Below are 15,754 nucleotides of genomic sequence, written 5' to 3' on the forward strand. Positions count from 1 at the left end.
TCACCCACATGACGCGTGATGCGATCAAGGCCGGTCGTGAAGCGATGAGCCCGTCGTGGCTTGTACCGCATCATCGTCAGCTGGTGCATCATATGACGTCGCTGGAACTCCGTTACCTTGGTTTGAATGGGTACCTCGACTGCAGCAGTCATTTCGCTCGCTGGAAGTCCAGGAGAGGTGGCTACCCGTTCCTTTGCGACTTTTTGGAAGAGAAATGATAACTTATCTGTATCTGTAAGCACCCCGCTCATCCCAAATGCGAGCGGTGTTCAATCGACAGGTCGGTTCTGTATTTCGGTGGCTACGGCGGTACCCGCTATTACTTACACCCTTTGTGTGGCATAAGGAGGCTTTGATAGTTCAGCCTATCTGGCGGATGGAAGCCGGGATGACACGACCACAATGCAGATAGGTCTGATTTTGTCCCAATTTGTTTCTAGAGTTCCAATCTACTTATTTTTACGGTTGCCTGAGAGTTCCGGTTACTTAGACGCATCTCAGTCCTTGTGAACTACAAGTTTTAGTGCTTAAAACGTAAAGCCTAGTTTCATACTTGTGGCTTCTACGGTATTGGTCATCAGCTGGCCTTTAACACGCACCCGGGTGCGGGGAGTCCGTTCCCTCCCCCCCCCCCGCATTTATAATCACCATGTTTAGCTGTAGCCGTCTTAAAAGCAGATCATTTGGCATAACAATCAGATGTGCCTTGTAAGGTCGCCGGCTCATGGCAGGTCAAAGTCCAGCTGTGGCCGTCAGCCGAGAACGCTTGTAGATAATCGATCAGCATGCTGCGACAACGGAGCGTTAAACAAACCGATGGGTCTGAGATAATATCTAGGCAATACGCCCGTTGAATTTAGGATTACAACAAATTTTGCTGACTTAGGATCAATGCAACTTGTTGCAAAGTACGGTGCAAAGGTCAAGTCAAAGATATGAGCCACGATTGCCCGATGATATGCAGGTCGCACTGAGGTAAAGACCAACCCGCTTTTTTACTGGAGAGATTGTTGCAAGTGGAAGTTTCTGATACCCATTTCAAACTTCTTAATAACAGGAACCGCGACAGACATCATTCATGGACTTCCTAAAGTGGGCCACTAACCTAAAATGATCCGGATCAGCCCTTGGGGTTTTTAGGAACGCACCGCTTACCGTACAGCTTAACACTTATTCAAACGAGAAAAAAAACGAAATGAGCTGGTGGGTTTTTGGCCACCACCAACCTAAGGTCAAGCAAGGTGCCTGACATAAAATAAACGCAAACAACCTTTTTGCTTAGAGGAGGCACCCAGGTTCAAGGCGGTTGTGTAAGGAAGTCTGTGGGAACCTTGGACAACAATCGTGAGTTTGAGCCCGCTTGACCCTATTTCTCCCATGCGCTTGGTGTCCCTAACTCTCTTACTGAGACCTCAGGGGGTCAAATTGCCCCTCTCGGGCAAAGGGTATCCAACCAGCCATTCGAGCGCTTTAATGAAGTTGAGTCCAGGCTACCTTGACACTCTGACTCCGCTAACAAGGGCTTCAACCATACACACCATACCTCTAACAGATGCCTCCTACGCGTTCCTGCACCTTGGATAGCGATCTTGAGTTCAGGTGACTTTGGCGTTGACTGTCAGTCAAACAATATCGTTCTGGCCCCGTGACACACCTGTTCTGGTCCTCCGCTGGTTTGGAGTAGTTTGGTCGTTTTTGCGTTTGCCGTCAACTGATTGCGAGAGGAGACCGTGTGTGCGTTTTTGATCACCTTCTGGGTGGAGGAAGATCCCAGTCACAAATGGCATTTGATGCCAGATACGTCAGATCCAGTCGTATTTTGAAAGATGCCATTTTCCACGTCATGAAGAGCGCCACCGGACAAATGCTCGGAATACTGCAGCCCCAAGGCTATCCTACTTTTTACTTAACCCTTCACGTCCCAACAGGCAACAAGTGCGATAGCATATATGTATGTACCATAGGTATATCCATGCCAGGTCGACACAGGTATACCTACGGTACGTTGCCTACGTTTCTCTTTTGCACTGAACCCGGGTTGGCGTCCCCGGCCACTAGGGGCAGATTAAGCACTGACACGGTGCTTTGCCATCCAGGCAGATCGTGAGCTTGACCCAGTTTCTTTAAAATTAGACCCAGAGTTTGACCACCACGGGCCGCAGCCTGTGCATGCTGGTGTATTTAAGCTCTCTCAAGCCAAATGATCTCGCAAGACCTTCAGATCTCTGAATACATACCATGCTCACTCACATAGACACTACTAACATTGAAACGCTTGGTGCGTTTTGGTCCTCGCCGTCTCAGTCCCTACATCTGCGTGCTGACAGCCGTAACAAAAAGTCATATCTGCCCAGCGTGTTGCTTCCAACCTAGTGCAGCAGGTATGATGGAGCAAAATGTGCATTGCGTTCCTTTTACTGTCCTAGCCAGCCTCAGGTGCCGGGCGCCTCCCTGCAACGTACCAAGAAGGGAAATCGCGCCACAAGTACATTCTCGCTTTTCAAGGTGTGCGCAATCTCGCAATTTTCAACATTCTCGCAATCGTGCGCGATTACGGAAACGAGCCTACTGCATCAACACAGACATATGTTCAACATCAACATGTGTTCGCATTACTTGAGACCAGAAAATAACTTGAGCTGGAAGCGAACCTTTTCGACGCCCTAGAGCGCATAACATACGATTGTTCATGCCATGTATTTATTGTCCTGTTCCGTGGAAGCAATTTCACTTGGGAACACCAGATCGGCAGTCAAGAACCACAAACGCTTGGTCTTGGTGCGACTGTTCCATGGGGCGATGTGAGGGACAGAGCCTCAATTGATTGCCAGCACAAGCCGGTTTAAGTGCCAGTTTTCAATCCTTTCCGGTCCTTCATCACCAAAGACCAGCACGCATCTTCCGGCAACTCGCAGTAGATGACGAATGACGAGAATATCTGAAAAAATACACACTGGTAAATAACTCGTAGGCAGAGTACCGGACATGCTTCAGATAAGGCAGCAGGTGTCCCGGTCTTTGGAGGCCAAGAAGTCTGGTTGACATTCTGGTACTATGATGCGGATTTATCTAGGACCAGCGCGTGTTGCGGACAGCTGTAGATCTGTAGAACACAGAACTACTGAAGTCACACCACGAAAAAATATCGTGGACACCACACGCCTGCCCATGTTTACATCAACCCGAAAACCACGCATCTTTAAACATTGGTATTCCAGTTCAGAAGTAGCTTCCCCGAAAAACTCAACGCCCATTTGACCAATAACATCCAATCCAACCCCACCCTGCTGAAACGCCATCCGATGGCACCATGACTGAAAAGCCGGTCCGGCAGGAAAAATCGACGCATGCTCTGCGCTTTTAATTGCAAACTCCAAAAACAAACGCAACGACTTTGGCAAGAATGCAGGAAATGAACAAGCATGACGCCACAGCGCCCCCAAGACAAGTTTCCACAAAATCCGGAGAGCAACAGTTGTTATCAAGTCTTCGGTGCCGACACGAGAACACGTGGCATGTACCTGAACGCACCACATTATTACGAGTATCTCCAGCGAAACCGATCGGCATAACCACCGGCTTTAACCACCACTATACGTTGCCAAATATGCGTTTCCAGAACTTTCCTTGCTACAAACACGATACCCCAAAGCGTCAACCAAACAGCGGTGCGCAGCGATGCCTCGGTAGGTGCTCAGATCACAAATGATGAAATGCCGTTGGAAATGCAAAGAAACGAAAGATTCTTCTATGATACAAGCACCTTTCCGATACGACAAAAACGTAGCGGCCTGCAATGTTTCACGCTTTCCAAGAACCCACCCATACAATTGTAATTCGACCTGATGCAGACTAATGCGACGGTATCCCTCCAATTCAGAGAGGTATTACCCCAATCAGTTGTTTCGACAAAAAGTATCACCAAAATAACAATGGATAACTACTCCATTTTAGGTTAAACAGTCCAACCACATGCCTTTCCCCACAGCAGCCTAAACGTACCAGGTGCAATAGCATAAGTCCGTAGTCACGGCATTACAAAGCTTCGACGGCACCTGTGAACATATCCAGGGGTAAAAATACAGCACGACGGGTGACGCATACAAGAGCTCCTTTCGCCATCAGACAAAAGTGGGTGATGAGCTGCGTCGTCATCGATACCTCAGCAGATATAAACATCATGGTGAAATTCAAGCGAGTAGCTTTTTAACAATTTACGGTCAGGACCTGGTCACTCACTCCAGGTCTCCGCAACGTCACATCGGTGGCGGATGTGAGACCCCTCCTTACCTCGCAACTCCACGTCGTTTGTTAGGTAGCTCCCGCGATAGCCAGCTGGAAACGACGACAGTTTTAGACATGTCTCAGAAATGTATTATTGGAAGATTGCTCGAGACATCAGTTGGTAGTGCATGTAAGACAGTCCTCACCAGAGGTAGGTAAAATTGGAATTTCCATCATTTCGTTCCACTGGACGCCTCCAAACTACTATAGTCTAAATATTAAACTGCAGTGCGCTGGGGACAAAATATGCGTCAACCATTTCTGCCGCCTTACCAGAGCTGAGCCGGGATATAACGTACGACTTAAGACAGGTCTCTTAGATTACAAATGAAAGCATTGCCATTAATTCCAGCACAGACGGTTCAAGCCGAGGTACATGACTGTTCCTGGTAATTATTCGCCATCAACGCGAGTATTGTTTGGGATGGCCTCCAAGAACTGGAGATAATACAAGTCACAAGTAGTCTTTAGGGGTTTTACGAGGCGCGTCGACTGCACCGGTCATTTAGCGTCCAAATACAACATAATAGGTGAGAAGGCAGATCCCATGACCGAGACGACAGTGTGCACACACCTGACACCATAACGCGAGTACGCGTTAGCCGCCCCCTGTTTGATGTTTATTGGTATTTCAGGACCAGGCGGCAGCGGTCCCGACGCTCCCGACACCAGCTGTGAACAAATCGAACCGTCAACAACAATGCGGTGGACACCGATGACCAAAAGTCGCTTCTTAATCAGACAAAAGTGGGTGATGAGCTAAGTCGTCATTGCTACCTCAGCAGGCATGAACATCATGGTACATTTTGCTGTAACACGTTCAGCTGACACAAGCCCTCACCAGATGTGGCGATAATTGCGCACTTGCCGGTTGCCGGGCGCTCTGTTGCACTGCCAATTCTGTGAAGGGAAGAACCAACACATTAGACATTTTAAGTTGATAGCGACCAATGCATACTCGATAGACCAAAGTACTGGCATAGGCTTCCCAACATTTAACGTCATGAAGCAACACATTTTCACGTTTTAAAACTGCGTGCTTTGAATTTGTAACAGCTATGCAATAAAGCACAAACAATAGTGAGAAACCAATGGAGCTTAGTAGGCATGCACCCTTCTTGGAAATAAAGCAGTGTGGGTGTTCACCGTGACCCGAAATTAACTACATGTCTCCATTCTGATAGCGATTCGGCTTGGGCCAAACGCAGCATCAAAGATGGAGATTAATGTCGGGCCGACGCGAAGCACGAAAGTTCAGCAAAACATTCGTGCGCAAAACCAGCCCAATGGACATGAATTACCAGGCACCAGATGTGCGCAAGCGATACCACGTTTTGTGCACCGTGATTGGAGGCGAGCATCTGTCATGTACATTTCCTGAACGGAATAGCTAACACTCAAATTGTCCACGAGGGGATTGCAACATGACAATGGTTTGTTACATAGTTTACTCTAAATTATTTTGATAGGGTCTTTTCCTTTCGTTTTCGCCGCGTGCTACACCTCCACTGATATTTCTGCGCAGATCCTTGGCTCCAAACGCGGGATCAGGTACCGGTTGCGGGGGGAGGGGGGGGGGGGGGGGGAGGGCGTCGCGATCGTGCACACCTACATCATTCATGTTTAAGCACGAATCAGAGAACATATACACTGTTGTGGCACTGTGGCCAACATACAACTGTGAACATATGCACTGTTGTGGCCCTATCCGGCCAAGTGATAAAAAAACAGACACGCAGTCATAACCCGTCACTCATCATGTCGGCAACTTTGTTTGTTTTCGTAGCATGCCATCGGAGGTTCGAGAAGAGGTGCTCACAAACACCTGCACGCTATTCGGGCCATTGTATTGCAGAAATGTAGAAACATGTGTCTATAAGCCAGGAGATTGTAACATAAGCTGAAATGTTCTATTATTTGAGGAGAACTGCACTTGTGTTATTCTGGAACGATTGGGCACAACAAACACTTGCAATTCGTAATGCACCAGGTGAAGTCTGGCCGTTTACACATCAGGAAAGCATACAGTTATAATACAGCCATCACCAAATGCGTGATGAGCAAAACGCAACTTCGAGGGGCCAGACTTGCCTTAACAGTTTTTTTCAGAACCAGCAGAAAATTCTGCTTAATGGGAGCACGCCACCCAAGAATCAAGTGAAGAGAAAGCGATGAACCATTAGTTAAAAATCATATATGCTTACCACAAATGAGGACGGAGGAGTGCAATGGGGATAGTCACTCAAATTTCAAGTAAATCCAATGTCTCCAATTCGATAGCAACTGGGCATGGGCCAACTGCAGCATCCAAAGGTGGATGATAGTGTAGGGCCGACGCGAAGCACGAGAGCTCAACAAAACATTCGTGCGCAAAACCAGCCCACTCGACAAGACTAGGTGTGCACGTGTGCAGAAACTAGGTACGCAGCGGTTTGAACACTTAACCCTGGGGACCTCCCGTATGGTCACTTGGCAGCATAAGGCCTATGATAAACCGTTCACTAACCTCTGCCGCATTGCAAGCGCCAACGGGTGAAAATTTGTTACCATCGGGGCAGTAAAAACTTAAGTTGAAGAATTGTCGAAAAGGCAGACTTGAAGGGATTATTAGAGAAGATTCGGTTACGGTAACCAAAAATTCCGCAAACATCAGTAATGATTCATCCCAGACAGTCAGCTCTATTGCAACATCTTGCAGGTGAGTTACAGGAATGCTCCACATTTAAGGGTATTGAAGCAGGCATCAGATACGATGAACTAATCTCACTCATCACTATTGCAATGCTTTTTAGTGGAACAGCCTGCTCTAGACGACACAATTCCCCTGTTATGTAACTATGTTCCTCAATACGCCATTGTTTGATCAAGTCATCGTGCCTAGCACAAGAAGAACCAATTGAAGACGCTTGTATCTGGAAATGATGCTCACGAGCGCCGGCTATGAACGACACAATTACCTATTTCTTGACCTTAACCGCCGTACGGCTAACAGCATGGCATGACGAATAGCTATTTTAGTCCGGGATGACTGGGTAACTTTGAAATGGCTCGCCCGAAACAGTACCGACATTTTCTCGGGCGTGTAGCCCAGAAACTTAAGGGTTTATGCGTTACAGGGCTGTGAAGTGTACCGAAAGACCGATCTGCAAGATGGCTATTTCAGTCTTAAACCATAAATGTGAAACAATCTCCATTGAGGAAGTGTCCCCCACTTGTATTGGGTTTTGAGCCAGAAAGCCACCTTGAAGATTATTCAGTGGAGTTCAAAACCTGTCCTGAAGACCCGAGCCCACCTAGTTCTTGAGCTATACGCCCGCGATGATGTGCGGACTATTTGGTGTAACGTTCGACTACTAAACCACATTCATGCAAAACTCAGTTACCGTGAACACCATGACACGCCAGGCCATGACCTTATCCCCACTTTTCACCGAGCATCGGTTCTCTTAAACACCTGCTTACCTCCAACAGCGCGTTGCACGCCCGGGCCGCGGGGCTAGTCCAATGGCTGCAACACAAAAGTACACTTAATACTTCTCAAAATGCCTCGCATATTATATTCGCAGAGGGGTTTCAGTTGGTAGTGCATGTAAAAATGTCCTCACCATCCATCAGTGACCTCGTGGTTTCATCATCTCAGTATATCGTGCGACAGTACAGGCATATGGAGCGTATGTGGAAGCAAAACGAACCTCGATTGAAGCGAAGCAGAGGCACAGTGGGCCTCGTAGAAGCGGATCCATCGCCGACACCCAGGAAACTGAAGGCATAAAACATATTGTTGGTTGCATGAGAAACAGTTGGGTGAGAAAGGGAGTGTTGCACATTCGTACGGGGTCTCGAACAGATGTCTAATTTACAAGTTCAATGCAATTTAGCATCATGCCCCTTTTAACACCTCTTACCCCTTGTTTCTGAGATTGACGCCCAACATCCTTGCTGACTGTCACGTAACATAGGTCATAGGCCTAATACATACTATATATATATATATATGTGTGTGTGTGTGTGTGTGTGTATATGAATATATAAGAAGCGTAACACGCATGGCACCACCTCACTGGTCATGGAACGCTGGCCATCATGTCATAACTCGCACCTTCGTCGTAATCCCTGAACGATTTAGTACAAAACATGATTTGTGTTCGACCGCCGCACTGAACGCATAACATTACATACAGAGCGACTTAAGTCCGTTGCAACCAGAAATCGCGCTGACGTACGCCAAACACGGATAATTCGACAACAACAGTTTCCTTTGATTTTAGCATTACATGGCCGGTGAGCTAGCAGTATTTACGTGACATTTCTATGGAGTAATACATGTCTGGATGAGTTCGAAATAGTCTGCACAAGTTCGCTAACGTCGAACTCCGAAACCGGAAGGTGTGAAAGTCTTGAAAAGTGGACTGTGAACTGCGCTGAATTATCTTCGTAACGGCCATCACGGTTCGAAACTCCGCACCAGTAGCATATTTCCTTACATCGCTAAAATTTGAGCCGTAACACGTAAGTGCCCGCAAGCGTATTTTGAGCAATGTAATGTGCCTGGGCATAGCGGCTGCGGATGACAGGTAATCAAACGCTGCTATTAGTGCCAGGATTTCTTTAGGGCTGCTGCTTGACATCCTCTTCCAGACAGAGGACAGAGAATGCTTAAATACAGCCCAGTATCGGCGGCGTGCAGAACACAGTGGCATCACTATCAGTATCACTGTCGGCGGCTGGACAACTCAAGGCGAGTGTCTCATGAGACAGATAATCGCGGGCATCTATGTCCGTTATGCATCGTCAGATAAGACTGAGCATACCGTTTCCAATGTGTAGGCATCTTGGGCGGAACAAAGCCAAGCGCGTTTAAGTTAGGAAGCACGCTACGCAGTGCGACAGTCATGGGTGGCTTTGAAACTACTCCAGATGCGCACGTGCCTCGCCCGAACACACAAACGACAGATAATTCAAAACAGGCGCAAAACTCGCGCGCCATCGAGTTGAGTTAAGCGCATCATAGCTAACTTACGTACGCTTGGTTCACTCCAGCCAAGGAGTGAGCAGTTCATACGTGGGAAGAATATTATTGTCAGCTTGAGTCGCCTCCAAGCAGTTACGCATCTGAAACAAAAGGCTCATTCAAACGCCTTCTGGTGAGCTACATGAGCTAACAACTATTGAGTAACTGTCAGATAACGTTGAGTGTCATCACAACTAAGAGTGGTGCATGTATCTCATCATTAACAGCGAATAACTTGCGTTCAGCACATAGTTTAACTCACCCGGCCCACGTCCAACGCGTGGCATCAGTTAACCTGAAACGAGAAGAACCAATTAGCATCAACCTACTGAAACTACTAACCGTATCATATCTTCCTCATCAGTTGGTAGTGCATGTAAATCCGGATCATAGGAGTCTCACAAAATCAGATTGCTTTCATCATATTGCAGTAGAAAATATACATTGATGGGCATGTGAGTACAGGCATAGGCAAAGAAATTCCACCACAAGATCCCGAGAAATAAATGGCTTTAAACGCAAGATCACTAAGAGGAAGTCAAGGTTACTATATTTCAAAAACAGGAAGCACAGCACATAGGAAGTTAACAGATACCCTTGCCGATTGGACACATCGCACTACCACGGCTAAAGCGACTTTTATCTCTAGCATGCAGAAAGCTCATTCCCATTATGGTCCAGTGGTTAAGTGAGTGCTTGGTAGGCGCTGAAGACCCGAGGTAAGGGTAAAAAAACAAACAAGCGCGCGCAGCAGCAAAATAATGTTTCGCTAATGCGCGGGGAATTCACGGCCTTCTGAAAAAAAAATTGACGGTGGCGCTGACATCCGACCAAATATTTCCCGATCTATCTTACTATAAGGCACGTACGAACTAAAATACCACTGCATATGGATGAAAACCTAAATGAACACCTAACAAACGAGGCCGATATCCAACACAACACCCGATGCGGACGAAAACCCTTCATCCAATAGGACACTATACCCAGCCAAATTTTAAAGCACGATCATCCGATAGGACACGCGTCACAAGATTAGGTGCAAAATCGTAAAATGTTTCCAGCATTTGTGACTGATGCACTTACCATGGTCAGACAGCTATTAGTTTCGAGCCAGCTGAACGGTGCCTGGAAAATATTTTCTTATCAGATGGATTACATCAAGAAAGCTAAATGACAGCGCCCACTTTATCAGAACTGTTATATTGTCATCAAAGACTGCAGAGTGGTGCATGTATTTCATCACGAACCGAGGCCAAACCGCAAGTCAATCAACACATGGGCATGAAACCCGCTCACTATACCGACCATCGCGTGTAATCCGAACGAACGGAATATGGCTCGTAGCCTACATCATTTAGAATAGCGACGAAAACAAATTGTTCGGCTAAAAGGCTTATCCGTCAGAGCAACCCAACAATTTGAAAGTCCGCGCTTTCAACACCTCCGGCCATCACACCAAGTCTATCAGAGACGGTCAAAGTTAAGAAACCTACCTGCCCCCGGAGAGAAATCAGTTCCATCTTCTCCCTGGGCTCGCCCTAGAACGGAGCAAACAGTTAGGTTCGGTAATAGTATAGCGTACAAAACAGCACAAAGCCATCTCAGAAACGAGGAATGCTATGATCATCAGGAAGCAGCAGGGAATTGTTCATCATTTGAATGTGGCGATGTTACAATGGTTTACTAGCTACGTTACACTCACCCATCTGTTGCTCGCGTATATGGCTTTTTGGATCCATGTTCAAGAACGGATTTCCCCGCCACTTCCCGGATGCTGTAGAAAGGGTCAGTTGTCAAAACAACCCACGACGGGCATGAATCGAAGAGCGCAAAGCGGATCAGAAACGAGGAATTTACTGATTCATCAGAAGGCAGCACAGACATCTCATCATTGCATGATTTACACACACACACAAAAACAATATGAACACAATGGATCATATATATATATATATATATATATATATATATAATATATATATACCAATGCGTACTTTATGAATACAAAATATCAACTTACATGTCATGTGTCACTTGTCATCTGTGTATTACTGACGTCCCTGGTGATGTGCTGAAACAAACATTACATCAAACAACTGATTACCTAAATGATATTGAAGGCATGCCAACTGAGCACTTATCTGGAATAAGCCACCCATCTTCCAGACTTCACGAGCCTCTGAATGGGGTAGCCGGCCACACCCACAAACCGCAATGCATGTGGCAATACATGCATAGTCCGGAAAAAGATCACACCTGGTGTTCCCTTGGTCATATCCCAGCAAGACAAGGCCACAAACGTTAAGTCAATACTATCGGAGCATACCCAAACTACAAAGAAATCTAAGCATTACAACGACAATGCGAAGTGAGAAGATTTGTGCCAAAACACATGCACTACATAGCTCGGGCGCATTAAGCTGATGGAAAACCGTTTAAGAAAAACCTCTCTGAAACCATCCACGAAAATTTTCTATTTCCATATATTAGACCTGGAACTTGCCCAACTTTGTCCCACATGTATCATGCATACTGAATGGACAAAGTAAAAATCCACCTTAACCATGGCTTAATTATTCGGGATTTGCCTTTGACAGGGAAAGGGTATTTCCTTCGTGTTGAGTGTCAAATACAATTCGTGATTTTCTTATTCCAGACAACTGTACCACAGGCCTGATTGGTTTGATATTTTTTTTTTAAAATGTGCGAAAAGAAGCACTAACCAGGCTCGTCATGGAAGGCTTCTTGAACTTCCCTTGTACGAATGTTCGTGACACATCCACACCTTCCTTCTTGTTCACAGTCTGACGTGCCACATACGTGCAGAACGTTACTTCAAATCCGGCCTTGGAGAACAATGACGTAAGTTCACTGGTCGTGAAGTAGTAGACCCTATAAAGTACACAAACATTCATGGGTAACTTCACTTAGCACAATATATCAATATAGCTACATGAAAAGTTGATATGAAACTTACAACATCATAGTAATGAATCTCAAGCCATGTTTAGTAATTTCACATGCAAATCACACATGTATCAATATACCAGAAAAAGTAGCAAGCGAACCTGGTACCGTCCTGGCGGACAGTAGAAATTCTCCGCAAGTTTGTGTCCAGCTCCAAAACGAATTTGGGCCATGTCATACCTTCCGTAGTCTCGGAAAATGACACTGCCACCTTCTTTGAGACAACCAAACAAGCTTTGGATAACTCCATCATACTTCTCAGGCATGATTGAAGACAGCACAAAGATCAATGACACAATGTCCACTGAACTTTCTTGGATGTGCTCATGTAGATTTCTTGAAGTTATGTCATGAACAAATGGATGGACTCTTGACTCATCATACAAGCTATGCGACTTCACAAAATCTATAGCTCTGGGTGAAAAATCACAGGCATGTATAAACCAACTCTGCCCATCCTGCAAAAGGGGGTAAAGGAAATTTCCAACACCACAACCAACTTCAAACAATATTTTTGTTTGACCATTACAAGAGCAATCCGCCAGGTCTTCAAATTCTCGTGTAGTCCAGTGACGATCTTTGTAAAACCTTGTCTCATTTCTCTTGTAAAACTTGTCCCAATTTTTGGCAGCTTCTTGTTCTAGTTTCAGTTGTTTAAACTGACCAACCAGTCCCCTTGATTCTTGCATCTGTAACTTGTGCTTTGAGTCATCTGAGAGGCTGTTCCAATCTGGCCCAGATGTAACAGCTGCATCCTGCAAAGCAATTGCAACAAGAAGAATAAATGCATATATAATAATGAATCAACTGATAAAAGCTGAAAACACTTTCTTACACCAACCACTTAGAAACAATAACAAGACCTGTTTAGTGCACATACTCATTTATTTTTCATCCTTACTAATGTTCAATGCAACTGATCCCAATTGTTTGTCACTAAAAATATGGCAGATCATATAAAAACCAACCACCTGGGATTCCATGAATTTTAATAATGAAGTGCACTTATTCCTAGAATTGGAATGCATGAAAACATCCTTCACAATTCACACCAGTGAACACCCATATTTTAACTTTAACATTCCTACAAGACCTAGACCACACAAGAAATGAACTGTTCCAAGGTTACCCAGGTATCCACAACATTATGTCATTCACATTATGCTACTCCATTGGCCTTACAGTGATCAATGCCAAGGACAATATAATTGCTGAGTCATTCAAACCTGGTATTTGTGAGTACAACCTCCATTTATAAGCTATCAATTAGCGCTACACAGTTGTGCAAGGCACAATCACATAATCAAATGTACATTGAGCAGTAAACTTACTCAACAAAGACAATACTGCCCAGAACCATCTGATGATGTTTGCCTCAATATATTAAGATGCAGGACATTCCCTATGACCAACTTGGGCACACAGAACCACAAGGTTCTGCCTATCATCAGATGCCTGGTGGTGTGTGCACTCAGTTACCTTTCCAAACTTTTCAACAGCAATGGCATGCATTACACAAAACAGGATTGACACATGAAGCACCTGAATATCTGCAAATGCCACTTATTTCTATAAATCCCCCACCATCCTCAATGTATTTACCAGAACACTCGAGCATATTTTTGCAAGGAATTCCGAGAAAATTTCACACGACTATTCCACAGCTAATAACTTGAAGATTCCCCAAGACCTCAATTAAACGCAAGCAAATCTGCTTTAGTGCATCTGCCTTAATCGCTCGCCACACCGCGGTTGGCCTTACAGGGAGCACGCCACCTATAACTGCGCTTTTTCGCAACTACATGGCTTCTGACGCATGATAATATACAGAGCCAAAATTGCCCATGAACCACATAGCCTTGCAACGCAACGACACCTAACAAATACCGCGACCACTTACCGCCGCTACGCCGGAACCGGCGTCTCCCTCCATCGTGGCGGAAATGGACGGAATGGTAGAGAAGCATACCTTTATATGAATTTTCAATGCCACAAAATTTAGAGAAATGCGATGAATAACAGCTTGATGTAATACAAATTATAATAGTGTCACATCCTCTAGTGTTATGTCCTAATCTGCATGCTGACGACGTTAGGAACGTGTCAGAACTATTTACAAAACAGATAGAGATGACCCATACGAGTAAATGGCCGAACGGAAAGCATTTAAGTGCTATCAATATATGGCCAAAAATGGTCATCGCTTTTCTTGCCTCTACTATTATACAACACATCACGTGGGAGCAAGCTTCAACATAAATGTTACATGTGAGTAGGAATAGAAAGAGAGACAGACCTGCCACTTCCATCGCATGTCGTTACAAAGCAGGGGCGCAGACAGAACTTCTTACAGGAAATATACCACTTTTGAACGCATAGAGACAAGCATCAAACATGATAAAATAGCTTCGCTTGCAGCTGTTGGCATGTTTGCAAGTGCAAAAGAGTGCTCTGGACGAAAAAGTTCACTATTTAGTAAAGACTTCCCGCAGTGTGTTACCCTTGCAATAGCGCGGGCAGGGGGGGGGGGGGCACAGGGCACGTTCCCCCTTAGGTTCCGACAGGCCCTTTGGAACCCTTAGGACATTAGAAAAATGGTTCGATTTCAGGGCCTGAAAGGCTGGGCGGTAATCGTGTTCAGGGGCCCGGCCGGTGGTCGTACTCAATGCCAACCGGAGGGTCACATGCGCTGATCAACCCCCCCCCCCCCCCCGAGTCCACAAGACCTACATGTCGGCCAAACACCATCAAAAACGCACAGTTGGCTCCGTGTTTGTATGGTCCTGAGGGCCCCTTTCACAAGGAAGAGACAGTAAGTAGCCAGCGATTCACATTGGCCAAGGCTCCAGCATCTGTCAGGGCCCCACAGCGCCTAACATGGACTTCGTGTTGGCAAAGGCCCCAACTCAGCCAGAGGCAGTGTTTGAGAAAGCCCGAAGAGCCTGGAGGATCCACCGGGGCCGATGATTAAGAGCGCGATTTGACGGCTTAAGGGCACGAAAGGCTGGTCGAAATCTTATTCAGGAGTGTGGCCTGCGGGACGGGCCCTCAAATGACAGCCAGTGCGCTTCGTGTGCCGATCAGGAACCACTTCAGTCGATATGGTCCTATTCGCCGGTCAGGCACCGCCAGTACCGCACAGTCGGCTCTGTGTCGGTGTGGGCCTGGCGGGCCACTTCCCAATCAGTTACAAAGCCGAAGCCAGCGATTTACACTGGTCGGGGCTCCTGTATTTGTTACGGCCCGCAGTTCCCAATAGAGGGCTTTGTATTCGCAAGGAGCCCCGAGCCGACCAAGGGCAGTGTTCGGTCAAGCCCGAAGAGGGCGCAGGCGGCCCATCGGAACAGATGATCATGGGCTCGGCTGGAGGGTATCAGTGCCCGAAAGACTGACTGTGTGCCACATAAATAATTGCGACCAGGAGGGCCGTGGTCTGAAATATTAGCCAGAGGTCCCCTTTTACAGTTTGAGGGCCCCTTGGGTCAATGC

General features: G+C 46.2%; 1 protein-coding gene across 1 annotated transcript; it reads right to left on the reverse strand.

Moving 5' to 3' along the window:
* Positions 1–2,161: 2,161 nt before the first annotated feature.
* LOC119102378 (tRNA N(3)-methylcytidine methyltransferase METTL6) lies at positions 2,162–14,312 on the reverse strand. The gene is given in 16 exon segments (XM_037225748.1): positions 2,162–2,938; positions 4,003–4,055; positions 4,291–4,335; positions 4,859–4,956; positions 5,126–5,184; positions 7,747–8,044; positions 9,305–9,396; positions 9,558–9,590; positions 10,382–10,423; positions 10,792–10,836; positions 11,001–11,072; positions 11,319–11,369; positions 12,022–12,190; positions 12,367–12,386; positions 12,388–13,020; positions 14,166–14,312. Coding segments are annotated over 5 exon segments (903 nt in total). The 5' UTR covers positions 14,199–14,312; the 3' UTR covers positions 2,162–2,938; positions 4,003–4,055; positions 4,291–4,335; positions 4,859–4,956; positions 5,126–5,184; positions 7,747–8,044; positions 9,305–9,396; positions 9,558–9,590; positions 10,382–10,423; positions 10,792–10,836; positions 11,001–11,072; positions 11,319–11,321.
* Between the last annotated feature and the right edge of the window lie 1,442 nt (positions 14,313–15,754).

The sequence above is a fragment of the Pollicipes pollicipes genome, unplaced genomic scaffold (assembly GCF_011947565.3).
Source record: "Pollicipes pollicipes isolate AB1234 unplaced genomic scaffold, Ppol_2.1 Scaffold_5724;HRSCAF=6776_pilon_pilon_pilon, whole genome shotgun sequence".
Lineage (NCBI taxonomy): Eukaryota > Metazoa > Arthropoda > Thecostraca > Pollicipedomorpha > Pollicipedidae > Pollicipes > Pollicipes pollicipes.